Here is a 20,830-nt window from a genome sequence, read left to right as displayed (position 1 = left end):
GGGTCCCTGAGCCAGGGTCTCCCTATGCCACCTTACCTTCATTAACGTCCGGAGAATCCAGCCTAACAAGAGATGCTGCCCGCATACACCAGCGTCTATGTCCTGGTCCTGATGGGAGCAACAGAGGTGCTCAGGCCACTGGGCTGCCCTAAAAACCTCCCTCTTCCAGGGCCTCTGAAGAACCTATGCCTAGTGCAGAACACTGGGCAGTGTTCGGGGCTCCCCGCGACACCATCCCCTTCCCACACTCTCGGTGGACACACTGCCCTTTGCCCTGCTCTGCGGGAGCTGGGGCGCCATCCCTGTGCCTCTGTCTCCTCCAGGGCAGGAAAGGAAACCAACTCCCAGCCCATGGAGGACCCGGCATCCCAGGTCAGGCCCTGGCTGGGACTCAGCCAGTCACCAGCCCCACGAGGGGCTCCAGCCCCCCTGCTCCTCCAGCCCCACGGGATGCAGGGCCTCTGGGGAAGAGCCGAAGGGACCATAAACTCACCAGATGCCACATGGTCTTGGGTTGTGACGTGGGTACCACATGCTCCTGATGGTCTTGGAGCCCCTGGACTGTCCCGCCATTTGGGCTGTGGAATTCTGAGAGGCCCCCAGCCCATCATGAAATCAGAGCCTTCCCCCAAGATGTAGAGCCATCAGCTGCAAGAGCTGGGCAGTTTGAGAGGCCCCCAAACCCGAAGGCTTCTCACCCTCCCATCTGGTGACCCCACCTAGCGGCCTTTACCCTGGTGAGGTGGGGCGGGAACATCCCCTGGAGCCTGGCTGGAGGTTCCCCTGGAGGCCTCCTGGGCCAGGGTGCAGAAGGGGCAAGCCTGACTTTGAGGCCACAACAGGGCAGCCAGAACAGTGTGGGTACTGGGCTTCCTGGTCATCTCCTGGAAGTGGGGTCGAGCCAGGGGACATGGGATGGGAAGATGCTGCCACCTGGGCTTGGTCGGCCCATTCGTGCGCACCAAGGGCAGCGGGAGCCCCGGCAGCTGGAGGGCAGGAGGACTCTCAGGGAGGGGAGAGTCGGCTGCACAGAATCAGAGCCGGAGGCCGTGGCTCCGGGACACAGAGGGTGGCCACGGGGAGGATGAGATGCCCTCTGCTGATGGGGTTGAAAGGTGTCTGACTTGGGCTGTGGGGGGCCAGATGCGGACTCCTGTGGGACCCTCAGCAGAGACGTCCTAAAGGCTCCCAACGAGCCGGCGACACAAGGAGGGTGCCTTGGCTGAAAGCCGAGATCACCTGGCCACGGTGGCCGTCCCCGGGTCTGGCTGCGTGAGGCCCCAGGGGCAGCTGTTCACCTACCCTGCAGGGAGTGCCTCTCACTGGCCAGCAGCTGCACCAGTGCCCAGAATGCGTCCTCCTCAGGCAGATACAGGAGGAACAAGGCGGCGGCGTGGCTCAGGTTCCTGCGGTAGCCCACAATCTGCAAGAGCCAGAGTCACCATGGAAGGACATCAGCTGGGAGGGCTGAGGTCACCTGGGAGGACTCATGTCATTGGAGAGGGCAGAGGTGACTGGACAGGCTTCCTCTGAAGAAGAGGCTTCCTCAGAATGCAAATTCATTTCATGACAAGAGCCAAGTCCATCAGGCACTTCAGCACCTTGTCCAAAATGTCTCCTGAGACCACCATCCTGCGTGTGACGCTGCCAAGCTCCCAGGCTTTGGGGCAGCCCCAGGAGGAGGGCGTCATTTCTTGTTCTGAGAAGTGGTGGTCAGGCCCAGGTGGCACCAGGAGTCCAGGCCCCAACTCCTTTGTGTCTCAGCTTGACCCCTGGAGACCACCCCCTTGCTTGGAGGTTTATGCCAGCGGGGAGCTGGAATCCTACCTCCTATAACCTGGTGGGTCACAAATACCAACTTTAAAAGAAGCAACAACACCCCCACCAGACACCCACTCCTGTGAATATGGAAATATGGCCCAGGAACCTCACTGCTGGGAATACTCACCGGGTTATACTCCGCATATGCCAGGAGTATGTACAAGAGTTCCCGCTGCCTAGGAAACAGAGAAAGGGGGCTATGGTTTGGTTTGTGCAGATGCTGTTAGTTTCACTTTGTATACAAATCCTAACAACAAATCCCATTTCACATTCAGATGATTCACCAGAAAAGCAGTGAGCTCTTCATGGCCTGAGACTGTTGAAGAAATGTTTCAGTAAAAGCCACCTCTGTGACATGCAAATAGCCCAGTTGTACAGTGAGTTGACCGATCCTTTTCACTCTGAATGATTTTTTTTTTTCAGTTTGCACACACGCCAGTTCAGTCTCTGGGGGTACAGTTCCTCCACAGTTCCAAACCAATGTGCGGAGTCTCCCGGCCACCGCTCCAGCCCCTCCTGGAGTGAATCCTTCATCCTCCAAGTCTCCAGAGTGGCCCCTATGCACCCAGCCTCTCCCCGATTTGCCAGCCCCTGGCCACCCAGACTGCTTCTCAGTCCCTGTGGTTTGGCCTTTTCCAGAATGGCCTAGGAATGGGAATGCTACTGTGGTAGCTTATTGGGTCTGGCTTCTTTCCTTTAGCAAAATGCATCTAGGATCCACCCACGTCCTTGCGGGCATCACTGGCTCATTCCCTTTTCTCACTGGGTCTTCCGTTTGAAGGGAGGACCAGCCTTGCTCTCCCCATGCCCGTGTTGAAGGCCGTCCCCGAAGGCTCGGTGTGTGAGTGACGGTGAATCAAGCAGTGAACCTGGCATGCAGGTTTCATGTGGATGTCAGTTTCCAAATCAGTGGGTTCAATATCTGTGACACCTTGGGGACACTTGGTTCAAGTCCATTGAGCTTTCTGAGCCACTGCCCAACTGGCTGCCAACGTGGCTGTGCCGTGTCATGTTCCCAGCAGACATGGATGAGAGTTTCTAGGACCCATAATTCTCCCAGCGTTTGGTGCTGTCAGTGTTGTGTGGGTAGGCTCATGGGCCCTCCATCCTGCCGCCCTCCCGTAGGTCCTACCACGGGTCCCCGTGGGTCAGGGAGAGCACCTTTCACCATTGTGCATGATTTTCTTTGCTGTCTTCTGTCTCCTCAGGATCCTCCTGGGTTCCGGCCCCACATGTTCCAGTCTGGCCCAGGGCTTGGAACCAGGGAGGTGCTTGGTTCATGGTGCCTGCTGCTCCCTGGGCCAGGAGAGCTCTTGGTGGCTCTGTCATCCCTCCTGGGTGACCCTGGCTTCTGCTCCAGGGAAGTGCCCATCCCTCTCATTCACCCCATCTCCGCTGGGACCCTGTGGCTCCCGTAGGCTTACTTGGCTCCATATCGACGCCTGAAGAAGACATGGTCCTGGAGAGTCCAGCTAACATCCCGGTCGATCTGATGGATGTGTTCAGATGACCTCTTGCCCTTCTCCTTCATGAGCTGTAGGGCAGGGCCAAGAGGAGGAAGCAGCCTCAGAACACATGGAAGACTCCCTGCCCCAAATGGCAGTCAGCCCACAGTCAGCACTTCGGGAAGGAAGGAAAGAAGGAAGGTTTCCTTCTGCAGAAAGCTGCTTTTTGGCTTGTTATTGAAGCCAGGGAGGGTCACCAGAGCCAAGTTTGTCTGTGGTGACTATGCCACCGTCCATGCCCAGGATGTGCATCTGACCATCCTCCCCCATGCCTCCCAGGGTGGGTTTGATGTTCCCTCCAGCTGGAGACCTGGGCCCCTGACACGGCCTGTCCCGTTTGTTGTGCTCTGACTGAGTGTACCTTGTATTTGCCGGGGTTTTTTGATTTGATTTCCTGAACGTTCAGGAGGACTGACCATGCCCGGCCCCGGATGTTCCTGGGAATCCCCTTGTATGTGCGATCTACGAGCTGTGGGCAGAAAACAGTCTGGTGTTACAGGCCACGGGGTGACCCCAGTGAGGACCAGAGCCCGGGGATTCTGGGAATTGTCGGTTTTGGCCCCATGATTCCTCAGTAGAGGTGAGATCGAGCTGGGACAGGGTCTCCCTTCCCAGGACTGAAAGAGTGGATGGACACTCAGAGTCAAACTCTGATCTGAACCTTTTTCTTCCTTCGGGTCACCAGGGCATCCCTAGCCTTCAGCTCCGGGTGGTCCCAGCCCTAGATTCAGATTCCCTCCCAGCAAGGTGACGCTTGCACGAACAGGCAGGCCATCTGGCGACCAGGCCTGCAGTCCTCTGGGTGAGGACAGTGTGCCACGCGCCCTCTGAGAGGCTGACGGTGTCAGGCCACAGCCATGGGTGCCTGTCCCCTGTCTCTGCAGAGAGTGCTTCTGGGGGCCTCTCCCTCTACACATTACCTTTTTGCTGTTCTTGTACGTCTCCCATTTGCCCAGCATCTCCAGCCACTTGCTGTTTCTCCTTGTCTCCCGCCGAATTCGCTGTCAAATGAGGGATGTTGGAGTTAGTGGAGCTGCTGGGCTTCCCAGAGCTGCCCGTGGATGCTGGGTCTTGGGCTCTGGAGCCCTGGTGGGACCCAGCTGGAAGGAGCCAGGGAAGGGCAGACCCTAAGGGCTGACAGCCTTTGAGCAAATGAGCACCAGTGGGCTGGCTTTGGGACCCCGGGATGTGCCATCCTCAGGCCACAGACACACCAGTCTTAGGTCCCAGCCTCTAGGTGGGGTCCCGACACAAGCGGGAAGCCACCCCCAAGCCAGGACTGTGGTTCTCACTTTGGAATTTTATCAAACTGCCAAAGTTAAATCAACCTGGGGTCAGGTCTCTGCTCCCTCTCCCAGTGACAGAGTGTTGTCCTCACCCGCCACCGCCCAGGCCAGCTGCCTCCTCAGCCTCACTGCCCACCCGCCCAGTCCCTACGTCCCTGGACCAGCCCCTCCATGCATCAGGCTCTTACCTTTGCCTCCCGTGCAGTCAGAGGAGGCAGCTCCGTCTCACTGTAAGGCAACCCAGGCAGCGCTGAGGACCTGCACAGGGCCTGGAGCCGCCCCAGCCCGGGAGCCAGCCCCCAGAAAGGACTGGCTCTGTCCCTACCCAGCTCAGGGCTCAGCCCGGGAGAAGGCACAGGGAAGGGAGGACAAGGGCCTTCCTGTGGGGCTGACTCCCAGGAGGGGCAGGACCTGGGAGAAGAAGGAGTGCAGGGACAGCCTGGCCAGGGTTACCGGGGCCCCTGGCGTGGGGGGTGGTCAGGCTGCACAATGGGGCTGCCCATCCTGGACTCGAGGTGGTGCTTTCTGCTGGAGCTGAGAAAGGTCAGCCCTGAGATGGGATGGGGGCCGCCCAGGGTGGGCGACCGGGCCCTGACAGGAATCCCTCAGGGATCGACCACATCACCCCGCCAGGGTCAAGGGAGCCTGCCCTGAGACCTGCCCGGTGTACTCTGGGTGCACCAGGGGCCCATCCCACTTGACAGCCCCAAGGCTCTTGCAGGCTCTGACCTCCCAGCATCCACCTGCCTCTCCCTGCATCTGAGCCACACACCCTGCGTTTCAGAAGTGGCATGGCTCATCAGCTCCCTCCCACCCTACGTCCCCCCGGGATCTGCTGTCTCTCCATCCTCTGATCCCTGAAGGATGGGCTCCAGGCTGGGCTCCTCTTACCTGGCCCTAGATCCCTTCCCAGCACCAGACCCAGGGTCTTCAGTCACAAGCCCTGCTGCCTCCCCGGCCTCACCCTGAGATGCCCAGAGCAGGGCCCTGCCCATCTTCTCCCCCATTCTCTTAGGTCCAAAGCCCCCACTGTCCCCACACCTTTCCCCCTTCCCCATGGGGACAGTGAGGGCTGTAACTCTAGGGAAATGGGGGAGGACAGGGGCAGGTGGGCCCTGAGAGACCTGCTGGACAACAGCCCCGAGGCTGGGCCAGGTGTCTCCTCACCCTGTGGCCACAACCCTTGGATCTCACTGGGGTTGTCTCCTGGTAGACAGGGCCAGACCCTCGGGCTGCCCCGCTCCTCTTGTGCTGACTTGCCGACAGAACTGCTGAGAGCCCAGGGGCCTGACCTAGCCCAGTCTCCATTCCCACCGGCTCCCTAGATGGGTCTTGCACCTCTGGCCTAACAACAACCTCGGGTTGGACCTGCAGGGGAGCCAGGGAGGAGTTCTGACCCTGGAAAGGAGGTTGACCCGAGCTGGCGAGACATGTCCTGTGTCAGAATGGCCTTTCTAAAAGCAAACCCATCCCTGAGCTGAGACAGATGCTTTAGGGGTGAGGGGAGCACAGAGGACTCACTGCACAATTATCCCAAACGGATCCACACGTTCGAACGTTCCGATAAACACAGGCTCCTTGTCCTCTGGCAGCCCGGCTCGGTGCCCCTGTAACCCAGAGGGAGCCTTGGTGAGGGGTCCAAGGTAAAGGGTGTGAGGGCCTGGGGGTATTGGCCACCCGTCCCTGCCCTGTGCTCCTAGGGAACCCAGGACCCTTTGACCAGGGCGCACCGGAAGAGGCCTCCCTCCAAGAAGCAGACCGAACTGTACCTTTTCATATTTCCCGATGATGTGCTCTCGCTCCCACGCCCGCCATCTCTCCACGTCCTCCACCACGTTCATCCTGTGAGACAAAATTGGATAAAGGGTACACTGTACCCGACAGCTTCGGAGAACACCTGAACCGCTCCCACCGGGCTCCCAGATGCTGGTTGGTGGTGTAACCTTCATTCAACCACTGCACTCTGGTCAAAAGGGGCCAAACCCCGTGGCCCACACCTCCATGGGTCTCTGCAGTCTGAAGCCGCAAGCAGGGGTGAGCATCTTCCCAAGGACTCGAGAAGAGTGGGACCTGGACAGAGAATCCCGTTTTCCCCTTATGCCATGAAATGGGCACATACCTGCCCCGGCAGGTTGAATGGTGTCCACCAGCCAAGGGTGAAGGGCCTGTGATGGGCTATTCCGGGGTTGTGGATGCGAACTGGGGTCAGGCACCAGAGGTCTCTGTACGATCGGCCTCCTGGGATACTCAGGGCCACAGAGATGCCCAGTTTCCTATGGGGAACAAGATATCTCCTGACTGCTCCGTTCTACCTCGCTCATCACTTGGGCTACCGTGGCCCTTCGGTCTAACCAGTGAAGCTGCATTAGGAATAACGCCATTTGAGCGGGAGTGTGTTTGGTTTTGGGGATGAGGGATGAAAATGATCTACAGTCTCCAAAGCAGCCACTGTGCTCATGGAAACCACATCTCTCGGGGAGGGACTGCGGACTCCACCATTCTGAGCTGTCCCTATAGGAGGGGGCTTCATTTTCCTGGGTCACTGATGAAGAACAGTGGGTCCTTGCTCCTGGAGAACATCTAGATGGACCGTCCCTCCTGAGAATACTCAGGGCAAAAGGAAAGCGAGGCCAGACAGAATAAGAAATACTTGGGGAGAAGCCCAGTGCCTGGACCCCTTCGAACACAAGGGAAGATAGTCTCCCCTCAGCCCGCCCTCCAGGGTTCCTTCACTTTCCACAACTGCCCAAGGGCAGAAGGCTCCCCATGCCACTCCCAGACAAGGGACCGTGTGTGCCCAGTGGTCCCACAGTGACCATCAGGACCCAGGTTAGGCCCCAGGTGTGTTCGGAGGACCCTTCCCTCCTCCCCACCCACAGTGGATCCATCCCAGTGTCTCTACCAGGGCCAGGCTCTGCCCCATCGGGATTGGAAATCTGGGCAGATTTGGGATCTCGAGCAGGGAGGTCACAGGGTTGAGGCCTGAAGTCTAGCACGGCACACAGCAGGGCTGAGAGCAAAACCCAGGGTCATGTCTGGATTTTCGGGCTGGTTACCGCCTCTCTGACCCCAGACGTCTCACCTGTCGAATGGGTACATTCGGGAACAGCACCCACTCTACGAAGCCACCGTGAGGACGAAAGAGAAAATCATCTATACAGGCAGTGTAGAACGGGCTCCCTGTGAGTGCTCAGGGATGACCCTCCTCCTCAGTAGCTGCCCAGAGGCCGACACCGCCCGTACCATAGCCACTGTCCTCAAGTCAGCCTGGAGGGAAGAGAACAGGTCACACTCACCTGATTCTGATCAATCAGCTGGCCTGGGTTATGTATGCCTCTCAGGGAGAAAACCTTCTCAGGGAGAAAACACAGCTGCTCACAAACACCACTGCCTGTGTGTAACTGCCGTAGAACACAGAGGCAGGCCAGAGAGCGGATAGGTGCTATGCATCAGTGGCATTCTGAGGTCATGGCAGGCATCACAAGGGGGCCTTGCCCGGGTCAGCAGGGCCCAGAGTCAGGGTCCTCCGCTGCCTGAGGCGTCAACATGCCTGCCTGCAATGTGTTTGTGCACGTGCGTGCACACGCGTACGTGGGTAAACACGTCTGTGCACGTGTGTGTTGCTTCTCTGGCCAGGCCCGGCTGCCCCACTCATGTGCGCACCCAGTTCCTCATCACTGTCACCCCAGAGGCCCAGGGCCGGCATCAGCGCATCCATGGGTGCTCCCTAAGCTCAGCCCTCCCCGCCCAGGGTGGTCCTGGGATACACATAGGGGTGGAGGGAAGTGACTGCTGCTGTTGGATCTCAGAATACAAATGCTCATACTATTACCTAATGGTCTTTTGAGCGTCTCTAACGGTATTGCTTTTTCATTTCTGACATTTTAACTGGGTATTTCTCTCCATGACCCTTGGCTATTCTAGCTAGAGGATCCTGTGGGGAAAGTGCCGGGCACACAGTAGGGGCTCACTCTTCTAGACATGTTATCTAAAACCTGGCTCATCTGTCCTTCCACCCAGGGCCTAGGGGATGCCAAATTCCAGGGGCCAGAAAGAGCTCGGGATAAAATGAAACTTCAAAGGGAGGGCTGTGACCTGGGCTGAGTCTGCCTGTGCCATCCAAGTGGAGTCTCAAGTCCTGAGGCAGGACGTCCAGATGCCCCAGTGCAGGCCCCTCCTGATCAACACCTGCTCCCCTGTACTCACTAGCAACCTCACCCGCCCTACTCTCAAAGCACGCTTGGCTCTTGTATCCAGGAGCTCTGCATCTGTAGATTCAGCAACAGCAGATGGAAAATATTCAGAAAATAAATTGGTTGGTTATGTTTCTATTGGACATGTGCAGACTTTGTTCTTGTCATCATTCCCTAAAGAATACAGTATCACAACCATTTATGTAGCATCTGCATTGTATTACGTATCATAAATAATCTAGTAATGGTCTAATGTATGCGGGAGGATGTGCATAGCTTATACGTAAGTACTATGCCATGTTATATCAGGGACTTGAGCATCCTTGGATTTTGGCATTACCGGGAATCCTAGAACTAATCCTCCATGGATACCAAGGGATGACTGTATATACTCACTCAGGAAGGCTTCTCATTGGAGGAAGGGCCCAGTTCAGGACAGACAGGGACATCATCCCTGGACTACTGTCCATCCATCCATTCATCCATTGGCACCACCCTCTAGGACTGTCCCAATGACAGCCCTAGCAAATGGAGACAAGAAAAAAGACTGGCTCAAATGGTACAGCTTTGAGGTCTTGGAAGATGTTGCACCAGTATGAGAATAGAGGTCAGTTTTCTCCAGGATCCAGAAAGCATATCAGGCAGGCTCGGGGAGAGGAAAGGAGCACGGCCTCTCCAGCAGCCACACAGGCCTGCGGTAGGATGGCACTGGGGCTGGCCACGTGGATCACTTGGGCCTCATGAGGGGAAAGGAAATACCAGGGGGCAGAAGAGGAGCATGGGGGCAGCTGGTTGCCTAAGGAGAAGGCGCCTCAGGGAAGGGGACTGGATTCATTTGTTTTCGCGGTGCTATAAAGAAATACCTGAGATTGGGTAATTTATAAAGGAAACAGGCTTAACTGACTTGCAGTTCAGGAAACTTACAGCCATGGCAGAAGGTGAAGGGGAAGCAGGCACCTTCTTCACAAGACGGCAGGAGGGAGTGAGTGGAGAACCAGGAAGTGCCACACTTTCAAACCATCAGCTCTCCTGAGAACTCCCTCACTATCCGGGGAGCAGCAAGGGGGAAACTGTCCCCAAATCCAATCCCCTCCCACCAGATTCCTCCCTTGACACAGGAGGATTACAATTCCAGATGAGTTTTGGGTGGGGACACAGAGCCAAACCTGTGAGGGTCTCAGTGTATCTTGCAGCTCCCCTGTGGCTGAGACTGAGTACAGACCTGCCGGCCTTGCCCTATATCACGCGAGGGCTCTGACAGTGCGCCCCCCATCTGCTGGTTCCTGGGGATGGTGGTGACTTCCTCCAGAGAAGGGTGGATTTGCTCTCCTCCTGCCCCTGCAGGGCTTTGTGGAGCCCTGGCCAAGTTCTCCCAGGGTAAAGGCAGGAAACAGGGCTCCTTGCCCTTCTTGATGCTTAAGTGACAACCCTGGGATCATCCCTAGGCCCCGTCACTGCCCCTGCTTTTAAACTGAGAACATTTCAGCAAATCTTCCGGACAGAGGCTGGGAGCTCATCCCTGCTATCTGTTCTAGCTTGGTAAAGCTGGGTTAAGACATCTGGGCAAGCAGACAGCAGAGTGGACCCCAGACATCTGGGCAAGCAGACAGTAGAGTGGGTGGAGGGCGCTGGCCTTTGGGCTTCTCTGGACCAGGGTGGGAAGGGGGAAGTTTACCAGGAAATAGAGCTCTCAGGACTATGTTTAGGAGGAGGTGGTAATGCTGGTGGGGGAAGTCCATTCATCCATACATTCATCCATTGTCTTCCCCCACCCCCCATCTCAGACTGTCCCAATGACAGCCCTAGCAAGAAGAGACAAGAAACAAGACAAGTTCACGTTGTCCAGTTTTGAGGTCTTGGAAGAAGTTGCACCAGTATGAGAATAGTGGGTCAGTTTTCTCCAGGATCCAGAAAGCATATCAGGCAGCCTTGGGGTCAGGATAGGAGCCCGGCCTCTCCAGCAGCCACACAGGCCTGCAGTAGGATGGGGCTGGGGCTGGTTTGGGGTGGAGGATAAGTGACAGCCAAGGTTTGTCAGCATGCAGAGGGGTGGCTGACTCATGGACTAGGGGCTGCGGAGCCCAGTGGTTGCCCTTAGTTCTTGGATCCTGGGAGACTTCTGGAGCCTGGATCTGGAGAGCCTAGGGGTGGAGGTGGTGAGGGGCAGGGGTGGGGGCAGGAGGAGAGGCCTTGCATGACAGGGTGCAGGGCAGGAAGCCAGCCAGGGACTGCTTTGCAGTGGCTGCTTCCATCACCCTTCCCACCCCCAAACCCACCCCTACCCTCACCCTGGTGCAGGGTCGGTCCTGGGCAGGTGTCCTCTGCTTTGGCCTCAGCAGATCCCAAGATGGAAGCTGGCAGCCACGCGGGCATGTCACTTGCACCAGCTTTGTCATGCAGTTTCTGCTTCCTGGAGCATGGGGCACCAACACAGGAGAGCACGGGCACACCCCACACCTCTCATTAAGGGTGCTGGGAGGTGGAGGACGAAGGTCCTGCAGCCCTGTGCTTGTGCCGTGAAAATTAGCCTAGGAGTCCTGTGTCCGCCCATCCACGTGGAGCCCCAGGAGCCTGAACAGTGGCATGCAGCGAGATGAGGAGGGAGAGAGAACTGGAAAAGAAGGAGAGAGAAAGAGAGATGAGGAGAAGGGAATGAGAGAGAGGAAGAGAGATGAGGAGAGAGACAGAGGAGGCTGAGAGGATAAGGAGGGAGAGAGATGGGAAGAGAGACACAAAACGCAAAGAAACAGAGAGAGACGTGCATGAGTAGGAGGTCGAATTACTCTTGATCCCAGTTCCCAATGAAAACTGTAGGTTACCATCACCTAACCACACATGCAATAAAGTCTGCCTGCTGCTTAGAGCCCTGAGAACCCCTTCTTGTGGAGCATAAAAGCTTTGACTACTGCCCTTCGTCACTGCATTTTTGTTGTCTCTTCCAGTGAACCGTGATGTCTTGTCTATTGCCTTCCTGGGCTCAAGGATCCACCGAAAACTGACGCTTCTTTTGGGGAGGGTCTACAGTGCCTTCAACTCACTAGGCTCCCCAGGAAGCTTGCGCACTTGGCTTGGGCCCTAAGCATCTGGGTACAGGCTGGGGCTCTGCTTCTCTCAGTAAGAAGGATAACTAAGAAAGAGACTGAAGCATGGTCTGCGGAGAAGGCACTTCTGCAAACACCAGGAGAACGAGGGGCCTGAGTTGTCTTTGTTTCTCCTAAAAGCATTCATTCCTGGCTGGGCGTGGTGACTTACGCCTGCAATCCCAGCACTTTAGAAGGCTGAGGCAGGCGGATCACCTGAGACTGGGAGTTCGAGACCAGCCTTACCAACATGGAGAAACCCCATCTCTACTAAAAATACAAAATTAGCCAGACATGGTGGCACATGCCTGTAATCCCAGCTACTTGGGAGGCTGAGGCAGGAGAATTGCTTGAACCCAGGAGGCAGAGGTTGCAGAGAGCTGAGACTGCACCATTGCATTCCAGCCTGGGCAACAAGAGTGAAACTCCATATCAAAAAAAAAAAAAAAAAAAAATGCATTCCCTCCCAGGCCACCCTAGTGAGGGCATGAAGCACAGTGTGTGTGTGTGTGTGTGTGTGTGCACGTGCACGCACGCAGATATATGCATTTGTATGTATGTGCATGTGTGTGTGCGTGTGTGTGTGTGCATGTGCATGTGCATGTGTTTGTGTGTTGCAGGGGTTTACAGTGGACAGGATGTGGGAAGGCAGCTGCAGTTCCAAGCTGCAAGTCTTTCTGATAGAATGCTTAAGATTCCTCGGACCACAGAAAGTGTTTTCATTTGCTCCCATTTTTATTAGCATTTAAACCTGTATTTTTTGTAGCAAGTAAACCTTAAGTTGCTTAACTATTTCTTAAAGCATTTACACCAGTGGTTCCCAACCTTTTTGCTACCTGAGACCAGTTTTCTTGAAGACAACTATTCCATGGACCTGGGAGAAGGGGAAGGGATGATGCAGAGATGATTCAAGCCCATTACATTTATTGTGTGCTTCATTTCTATTATTATTTCACTGTAACATATAATGAAGTAATTACACAACTCACCATAATATAGAATCAGTGGGAGCCCTAAGCTTGTTTTCCTGTAATTACATGGTCCCACTTGGGGGTGATGGGAGACAGTCACAGATCATCAGGCATTAGGTTCTCATAAAGAGCACGCAATCTAGATCCCTGGCATGCGCAGTTCACAGTAGGGTTCATACTCCTATGAGAATCTAACGGCACCGCTCATCTGACAGGAGGCAGAGCTCATGCGGTAATGCGAGGGATGGGAAGTGGCTGTTTCTATAGATGAAGCTTTACTCACTGGCTGGCTGCTCACCTCCTGCTGTGTTGCCTGGTTCTTAACAGGTGGGGATCCGATTTACCCAGCAAGATAAATACATTATTATGTCAATTGAAATTATTCACCTTGAACCACCCAAAATTACCTTGCACACCTCACCCACCCAAGGGTCCGGTAGCACACTTTGGGAGGTGTAGACAGTAAGCCTGGAGCTCCACTGAGTATTCCATCTCTCCACCATCTGTGGGCTAACAGGCTGTGTTAGTTTCCTAGGGCTGTTTTACAGTACCACAGACTGGGCACCTTCAACAACAGAACGTTACTATCTCGCAGTACTGGAGGCCATGGGTCCAAGATCAAGGTGTCAGCAGGGTGGGTACCTTCTGAGGCTGTGCAGGAGGGCTCTGTTCCAGGCCTGTCTCCTCATGCGTGGGTGGACGTCTTCTCCCTGTGACTCTTCATTAAGGGTGATTCTGGTGATTCCGAAGAGGAGACTTGGACAGAATATTGGTAGATAAATGTGTCAGTGGAAAGCAGAGGGTAGACAGGACACCATCCATGCCCAGGGCGTTCTGGGGACAGATCTGTCCAGGCAGCAGCCATTCCCAAACGAGTTGTTTCTGGAAAGCCAGGCACAGCTGGGGCTGGGCCCTCTGGGATTTGTTTAGTGACCCGATTATGTGGGAGGCCTGGAGTGGGTGGTTGGGTGGGGGGGTGGTACCAATGCAATGATGCCCAACCTCATTGCATCCCTCACTTCCCAGGCCCTGCCCTCAACCCCTCCTGACCAGGCCCTGTCCTGGTTCTCAGCCACCCTGTCCCTGTGGGTGCTTCAGCCCACTCACTGACCAAGTGAGGGACTGACTCCAGGTAACAGAGTGCTGTGTTTATGGGACCTGAGAATACGTGTGCACAGACTGTGCCTGCAGTGTCCTTGTACAGTTGAGCATGCACATGTCCTGCCCGTGTGTAGGCAGCCTGTCCACACATGCCTAAGAGTGTGACTCCGTGTCCTGGTAGATGGGGAAGGAGAGAGGGAGTTGTGCCCAGGATCCCCTGATTACTTCTATGGGTGCATGTTTGTGCGTCTTGTTAGGGGTGCTTGGGGGTATGGAAGATTCTGTCCTGGGTGCCCTTGATCACCTGTGTGTATGTGTGTGTGTGTGTGTGTGTGTGCGCGTGCACGTGCACTGGGGGCATACTGTGTTACAGCATCCTCAACCAACTCTGTATGTGTGCATATGTTTGTGTGTGTGTGTGTATCCTACAGGTGTGAGCGAGTGGATGCTTCCACTACGTGTCTGCACGTGTGTGTGCACTTGCATTGTCCTTGCACACCTGCGTGTGTCCCGTGAGAGCGGAGCCCAGCATATGCTGGTACCTGCAGGAACGTGTGAGTGTGCGTTCTGTGGGTCCCTGTCCTGATGGCTCTCCACTTGTCCGGAGTGTCACGACGACGAGGATGGGGACCCTATCTTCGGAGCCTGAGGATCCAGGACAGGTCCAGCTCTGTGCAGCTGCCTGCCAAGCCGCCAGAGGACAAGCCGGACGCCGAAGGCTACGAGTGGACGATTGCAGTTAGTTTCCAACTCGCCAACTTCTCACCCCTCCACTGGCTCCGGCTTGGCAGTCCTGGCTTCGGGGTGCCCTTGGTCCCTCCCCCTCGCGTCCTCGCGTTCTCCCTTGGCGTAACCCCCAGCCGCGGGGCCGCAGACCCCTAAGAGCTCCATGAGCTCTCCGCGCCCTGCCCACCGGCCCCGGCCCCGACCCCTCCCCCGACAGGACCAGAGAGGTGCGAAGTTTGGGGGCACCCGCTGGGGGTGTCCCATTTCCGGGGCTGGGCTCCCGGGAGCCGGCGCGGCGCCCGCTCCCTGCCCGCCAGCCCTTTGGGAGCTCAGGCGCGGGCAGCCGCTTGTGGTCCCGGGAAGGGCGGAGCTGCGTCCCGGGGAGACACGCGTTGCCGCCGGCAGCGTGGTCGCTCCCCGCTGGCCGGTCGCTCCGGGAGGGCCCCGCAGCGGAGGGTCGGGGCTGGGGCGGGCTGGGGAGGGGGCCCAGGGCTGGGGCCGGTTCGGCCTCCCGGGTGGCGCCCGGGCCGAGGAACTAGGAGGACCGCCGGGCCGGGCCGCTTGTCCTTTGGAAAAACCTTGGCGGTTCCTCCTCTGGTGTCTGTGGACCCCGCCGTGGCGTTCTCCAGGGCCGCGGACCTTTGCCCACCGGTTGCGCCACCTGTCCTGGAGCAGAAAGGACCCCCCTCCTCCCGGACCGAGCCCTGAGCCCCGAGCCCCACGGAGCAGGCAAGCGCCGGAGTCCCGGGGCTGAGGCCTGGCCGGCGGGCGCTCTGGCACCTTTTCCCGCCCCCGAGGGTGCCTGTCCGGCCCGGCCGGGACTGGCTGGGAAACCGAGGCCGGAAGAGGTCGCAGTCCAGCAAGGAATCGGTTTGTGTGGGGTGGGGATGGGATGGGAGACCCCTCCCCAACCCCACCAGCCCCAGCCCAGCTGTGGCCCCAGCCGTGTCACTCAGAAAACCAGCGTCAAACCCCAGCCCTGCCCGGGATGTGGACCTTGCCTGGGGAAGGTCCCATTCAGGCTTTTCCAGGGCCCCTCCCCTGAGCAACAGGGGTGTCTGCGCTGGGCCCGGGCACTCACCAGGGCCTGCAGGCTGCCATCCTGGAGTTTCCCTAGCATCAAATGTGCCACCGGAAGCTGAAGGTGGGCATGACCAGTGCCCCCCAGAGCGAAGACCCCCTCATGTCTCCAGGATGGGGAGTCTGCTTGGGGGTCCACTTAGAGGTGTATCCCTCAGGCATTGGAAATGCGGATGGGAGGCCCCGAGCCATGGTGGCTCCCTCAGTCCCCAGTTCTTTCTTTGTGTAAATCCAGCTTTACAGGGAAGGGGATGTGGTGCATTTCCCGGAAGAGCTGGGGTCCTGGGGTGTGGGGAGCTGTGGCTGGGGTCCCGTGAGGAGGGGCCCAGGGTGGGCAAGCTGAAGCAGGACTGGCACAGGCCTCTGGAGGGCCTGGGGGAGGCTGGACGCCCCGGGGGTGCACCCTTGCTTGTCCGCTCTTCTAAGGGTCAGTCTCAGTTTGCCCATCTGTAAATAGGGTTGATTGTCCCTGCCCTACGTGGCTGTTGTGAGCATTCAATGAGCGGCCAGTCCTCGGAGACTCTTGGGTTTTTTTATTGTGCTAAAATATACAAGTATAAATTTCCCATTTCAACCATTTCTTTTTGCTCCTTCATTCCCCAGCCACCCACCCATTTTTAGCGTATAGTTCAGTCGTGCTCAGTACCTTCTACCTTCACGCTGTGTGCAACCCATCTCCAGAAGCCTCTTCATCCTGCAAAATTGAAACTGGACCCATTAAACAACACCTCCCTATTTCTCCTCCCCCGGCTCCTGGCAACCGCCATTCTGCTTCCTTCTCCACATATGGAATATATTCTATATACATAATTTTACATGAATATCATAGATAGCTTTGATTTCAGTATGTATATCTACTTTATTCTTTTCAGTAATTTCATGTTTATTATGTGGCTATACCATGATGGTTTAAACTATTCATCTTTTAAATAATTTATTTCTATTGGTTGTTTTTACAAACAGAGCTGCAAACAACAGCGATGTGCCAACACTTTGTGTGTGTGTGTGTGTGTGTGTGTGTGTTTTGAGACAGAGTCTCACTCTGTCACCCAGGCTGGAGTGCAGTGGCGAGATCTCGGCTCACTGCAACCTCTGCCTCCCAGGTCCAAGCAATTCTCTTGCCTCAGCCTCCCAGGTAGCTGGGATTACAGGCACCTGCCACCATGCCCGGCTAATTTTTCTATTTTAGTAGAGATGAGGTTTCCCCATGTTGGCCAGGCTGGTCTTGAACTCCTGACCTCAAGCTATCCACCTGCTTTGGCCTCCCAAAGTGCAGGGATTACAAGAGTGAGCCACCGTGCTTGGCCCTCCTTTGTTTCCTTAGATAGTGTTTCTTGAAATAGATTCCTAGAAATAAGATAGATTGAAGAGTATGTAAATTTTAAATTTTTCTACAGACTGTGTCATTGCTTTTCAAAAATGCTGCTTACCAAAATGTCACTTTTGATACTAAAAAATATTGTTTTAAACACACGAAGTAAGTAGGGCTTATGAAAAAGTTAATATATTTTGCATTTCTCACAAGTGTGTTGAATTTCTCCCCCTTGCATTGTACAGCAGGAATCCTGACTCAGTCTACCTTTCTTATACTTAAAAAAGTATATACTAAACATAGGCCAGGAGTTAGCAAACATTTTCTATAAAAGACTAGATAGTAAATATTGTTGTCTTTGTGGGCTATATGATCTCTGTTGCAACAATGTGACTCCACCTTTGTCTTGGAAAGCTGGGATAGATAATATGTAAAAGAGTGGGAGTGGCTGAGTTTCAACAAAACTTTGTTTACAAAACAGGGGTCATACTAGATTTGTTCTGAGGACCATAGTTTCTTAACCTCAGTCTGGGTAATCCGTCAAATAATTCTGCATTCACAATAGAAGTCTCGTTGTATATATTGGCTGACGGTCTTTCCTTCCTCTAATGTTAACCACTGATTTTGTGGAGCATGGATTCTAGAGAAATAATACCCAGGTAAGATGTCTATTACCATGTGCGTCTTATTTTTAAAAGAGTGGTTAAATTCTTATTGAGGCCAGGTGCAGTGGCTTATGCCTGTAATCCCAGCACTTTGAGAGGTCGAGGCAGGCAGATCTCTCAAGTTCAGGAGTTCAAGACCAGCCTGGCCAACATGGTGAAGCCCCGTCTCTACTAAAAATACAAAAATTAGCTGGGTGTGGTGGCATGCACCTGTAATCCCAGCTACTTGGGAGGCTGAGGCAGGAAGATCACTTGAACCCAGGAGGCAGAGGTTACAGTGAGCCGACACGGCACCACTACACTCCAGCCTGGGCGACGGAGCAAGACTCCATCTCAAAACAAGTCAAAACAAAACAAAACAAACACACAAACAAAAAACTGGGAGACCGAGGTGGTCAGATCACAAAGTCTGAAGATTGAGACCAGCCTGGCTAATATGGTGAAAACCCGTCTCTACTAAAAATATAAAAATTAGCCGGGTGTGGTGGCAGGCAGCTGTTCTCCCAGCTACTTGGGAGGCTGACGCAGGAGAATCGCTTGAACCCGGGAGGCGGAGGTTGCAGTGAGCCGAGATCGTGCCACTGCACTCCAGCCTGGGCGACAGAGCAAGACTCAGTCTCAAAAAAAAAAAGTCTTAATGACAAGTTCAGTAGTTTCTTGTCTTTAGTCTGCATGTGTATCACTTGCGGGTTTGGTAAAAATCTAGATTCCCACATCCAAATCCAATTCTTTTGTGAGCATTTTAAACGACCATCCCAGGTGGTTCTGGAATGCTCATAGGTTTGCATATTGGTCACTCTATTTATTCGCTGCATGGCCATGGACAGGTTGTTTTAACTCTCTGAGCCAACACTTCCTCTTCTATCAAATGGGAATATTAATAATACTTAGCCCTTGGAGACATTGTTAGAATTTGAAAGACAATGAATAATTTTTAAGAGAGCTTGACTCGTGAGAAAAATAAACTTAAATGCATGAATATATATATCAAGCATGAATTTACCTACTGCATATGCATTATACACTGGGTGCATAATATTTTATAAAATAATCATTGTTTTATGAAATAGTGTTTCATTATTTGGGGAGAGGCTTTTCTGTCATTTCCTTTCTGCTGACTTCCCCTCTTCAGAGTTCTCTACTCTTCCCCTCCCATCCCACCGCCTTGCTTTGTCACAAAACAAAGCCAATAGAATCACCACAGTTTAAGACCGGTTTATTCAAAACGAATTCATTATCTTACATAGCTGAACACAGAAATGATAAATAATGTTCTATAAATATTTGTTGGTTGACAGCTTTGGAACAATGTCCTCTAGAAAAAGCTGAACGTAGCCACCCGCCTTGTATGAGAGCCGCAAAGTATAGCCGTGTGCCTGAATATGTGTCAACCACTGTGTGACTGGAGGGGGTGAGGAAGGGGGGTAGGGGGTGTTGTGGGATCCCTTCCGACAAGCAGTCAGGAACACATAGAAATACATTACAAAGGTTAAATAATCTAGGTAAGTTGAAATGCATGTTAAGAAGAGTCCCAGAGTGTGGTTGCTTGGGTAGGGTTAGGTTCAGGAATTGAAGGGACGTCCCTAGGGCCTGGGTCCCTGCTTCCTAATCTGCCACAAACATAACAGTGTCTTGTTGCTTCTAGGTCACTCAAGGATTCAACTCTGAGGTCAATGATGCACTTGGCACCAGAATTCGATGGGGTTGGCACAGACCTGCCAGCCTCAGCCACTTTCATTCTGGAAGCTGTTAAAAGAGACAGTTATAAAAATTGAGGAATCAGCAAGGGAATTCCTGTCCCATGCTGCCTTCTCCTGTCTTCTTGGCAAGCGTAGGGCCTGTCCACTTGCTCAGGACTCTTTGCCCAACCTCAGCTCCCTAGACTTTACCTCAGTGGCTCAGGGGGGTCTCCTCAGGCAGCCTCCTCCTGCTAACACTTCCTCCTCTCTTCCCTCTGCCAGGGGCAGCTCTTCCCTGGTTCCTTGCAGACCCCAGGTCAGGCCAGAAAACACCTCTATGGCCCTTCCCTGTGTCATACCAGCTGGTTCCCTTGCAGGCTGCCTCCCTCCAAGTCCTGCTTCTCTCCAGAGATGGGCAAGAGTACGAGCCCTTCCCTGGCACCAGCAGTGAGTCTCATAATTGCCATCTACCATTTTGCTAGGGGGCTTCTGGGGATCCTAGGAAAAGCAGCAGATGCCTGGGTGCTTGGGGACCTGGGCATTCTGAGGGAAGGGGCAGCGTGACCCTGAGTCATTTTTCACTGGGGACAAGTGAGCCAACTTCTTCTACCCAGTGATAAAATCAGAAGGAAGTAGGTGGAGACAGCACTGTTCAGGGGATGATTTGGGGATGAGAAGAACTGGCAGGAAGTTGGGGATTTGGGGGTGAGAAGAACCAGCAGGAAGTTGGGGATTTCTTGTTTCCCCACTTTTCCCTTCTGTTTGAGCCTTACGTTTGGCCTCCATCTCCCTCTGTAGGAATTGCAGCTAATTAAATATTCTGCCTCTTATTCCAGCTCTACTGGGGGAACATAATATGGTCTAAGAAGAGATTTTTCCAGCAAGAGGCCATCTCTGCAAATCACCTGTGAGGCAGACCTGTGAGGCAGACTCAGCTGGCCACCGGGATTGTAGCTGGGTTCTGCCCCTTACTGAAACCTACTCAATGTTCTCCTTCCCTAAGTAGGACAAGACTGTACCCTGCCTTTAAGATTTATAGAATAAAAAATGAAAACTCTCTGGGGAAGAAAATCTTCCTGAACAGATAGCCCAAGGCATTTTGAAAATCCCTTAGGAAGTTCTCTGTTTCCCTTGGGTACCTCTGTCCTTGGACTTTGGTGATGTGGTTTGACCCCAGCCAGAGAGTGAGGGGAACAACAGCAAAAGGCAGGACAAAGACAGACTCATGAGAGGAGGCCCAGGAACAGGGGCCATTGTGAATGAGGAGGACGTGGGGGCCCAAGAAAGTGAGCAAAAGAGGACAGGGCTTGGGCACTCAGTCACCAGCCCCCTTCTGGGGTCCAAGCTGTGTTTCCTTCTCTAAAGAGGTAAGCCCTGAGTCATGGGAAGATGGAAACCGGGGCTGATGAGA

At 54.5% G+C, this 20,830-nt stretch overlaps 1 protein-coding gene across 4 annotated transcripts; it reads right to left on the bottom strand.

Moving 5' to 3' along the window:
* Positions 1–376: 376 nt before the first annotated feature.
* On the bottom strand, positions 377–8,460 carry TBC1D3I (TBC1 domain family member 3I). Of its 4 annotated transcripts, none has more exons than XM_058446135.1 (11): positions 7,909–8,460; positions 6,732–6,885; positions 6,382–6,454; positions 6,134–6,219; positions 4,801–4,840; positions 4,247–4,327; positions 3,688–3,795; positions 3,246–3,355; positions 1,949–1,997; positions 1,303–1,423; positions 377–588 (listed from the first exon to the last, which is right to left on the bottom strand). In XM_058446135.1, the coding sequence occupies exons 3-11, from the start codon at positions 6,451–6,453 to the stop codon at positions 392–394; spliced, it is 864 nt and encodes a 287-aa protein (XP_058302118.1). In that variant the 5' UTR covers position 6,454; positions 6,732–6,885; positions 7,909–8,460; the 3' UTR covers positions 377–391. The 4 variants fall into 4 exon arrangements, with proteins under 4 accessions (XP_058302118.1, XP_058302119.1, XP_058302120.1 ...); XM_058446136.1 differs by lacking the exon at positions 7,909–8,460 and adding an exon at positions 7,695–7,879; XM_058446137.1 differs by lacking the exon at positions 7,909–8,460 and adding an exon at positions 7,515–7,679.
* Positions 8,461–20,830: the final 12,370 nt, after the last annotated feature.

Source organism: Hylobates moloch, unplaced genomic scaffold (assembly GCF_009828535.3).
Source record: "Hylobates moloch isolate HMO894 unplaced genomic scaffold, HMol_V3 SCAFFOLD_10, whole genome shotgun sequence".
In the NCBI taxonomy this organism is placed as follows: Eukaryota; Metazoa; Chordata; class Mammalia; order Primates; family Hylobatidae; genus Hylobates; species Hylobates moloch.
The sequence above is the reverse complement of the archived record's forward strand: the minus strand, read 5'-3'. Positions and strand labels throughout refer to the sequence as shown.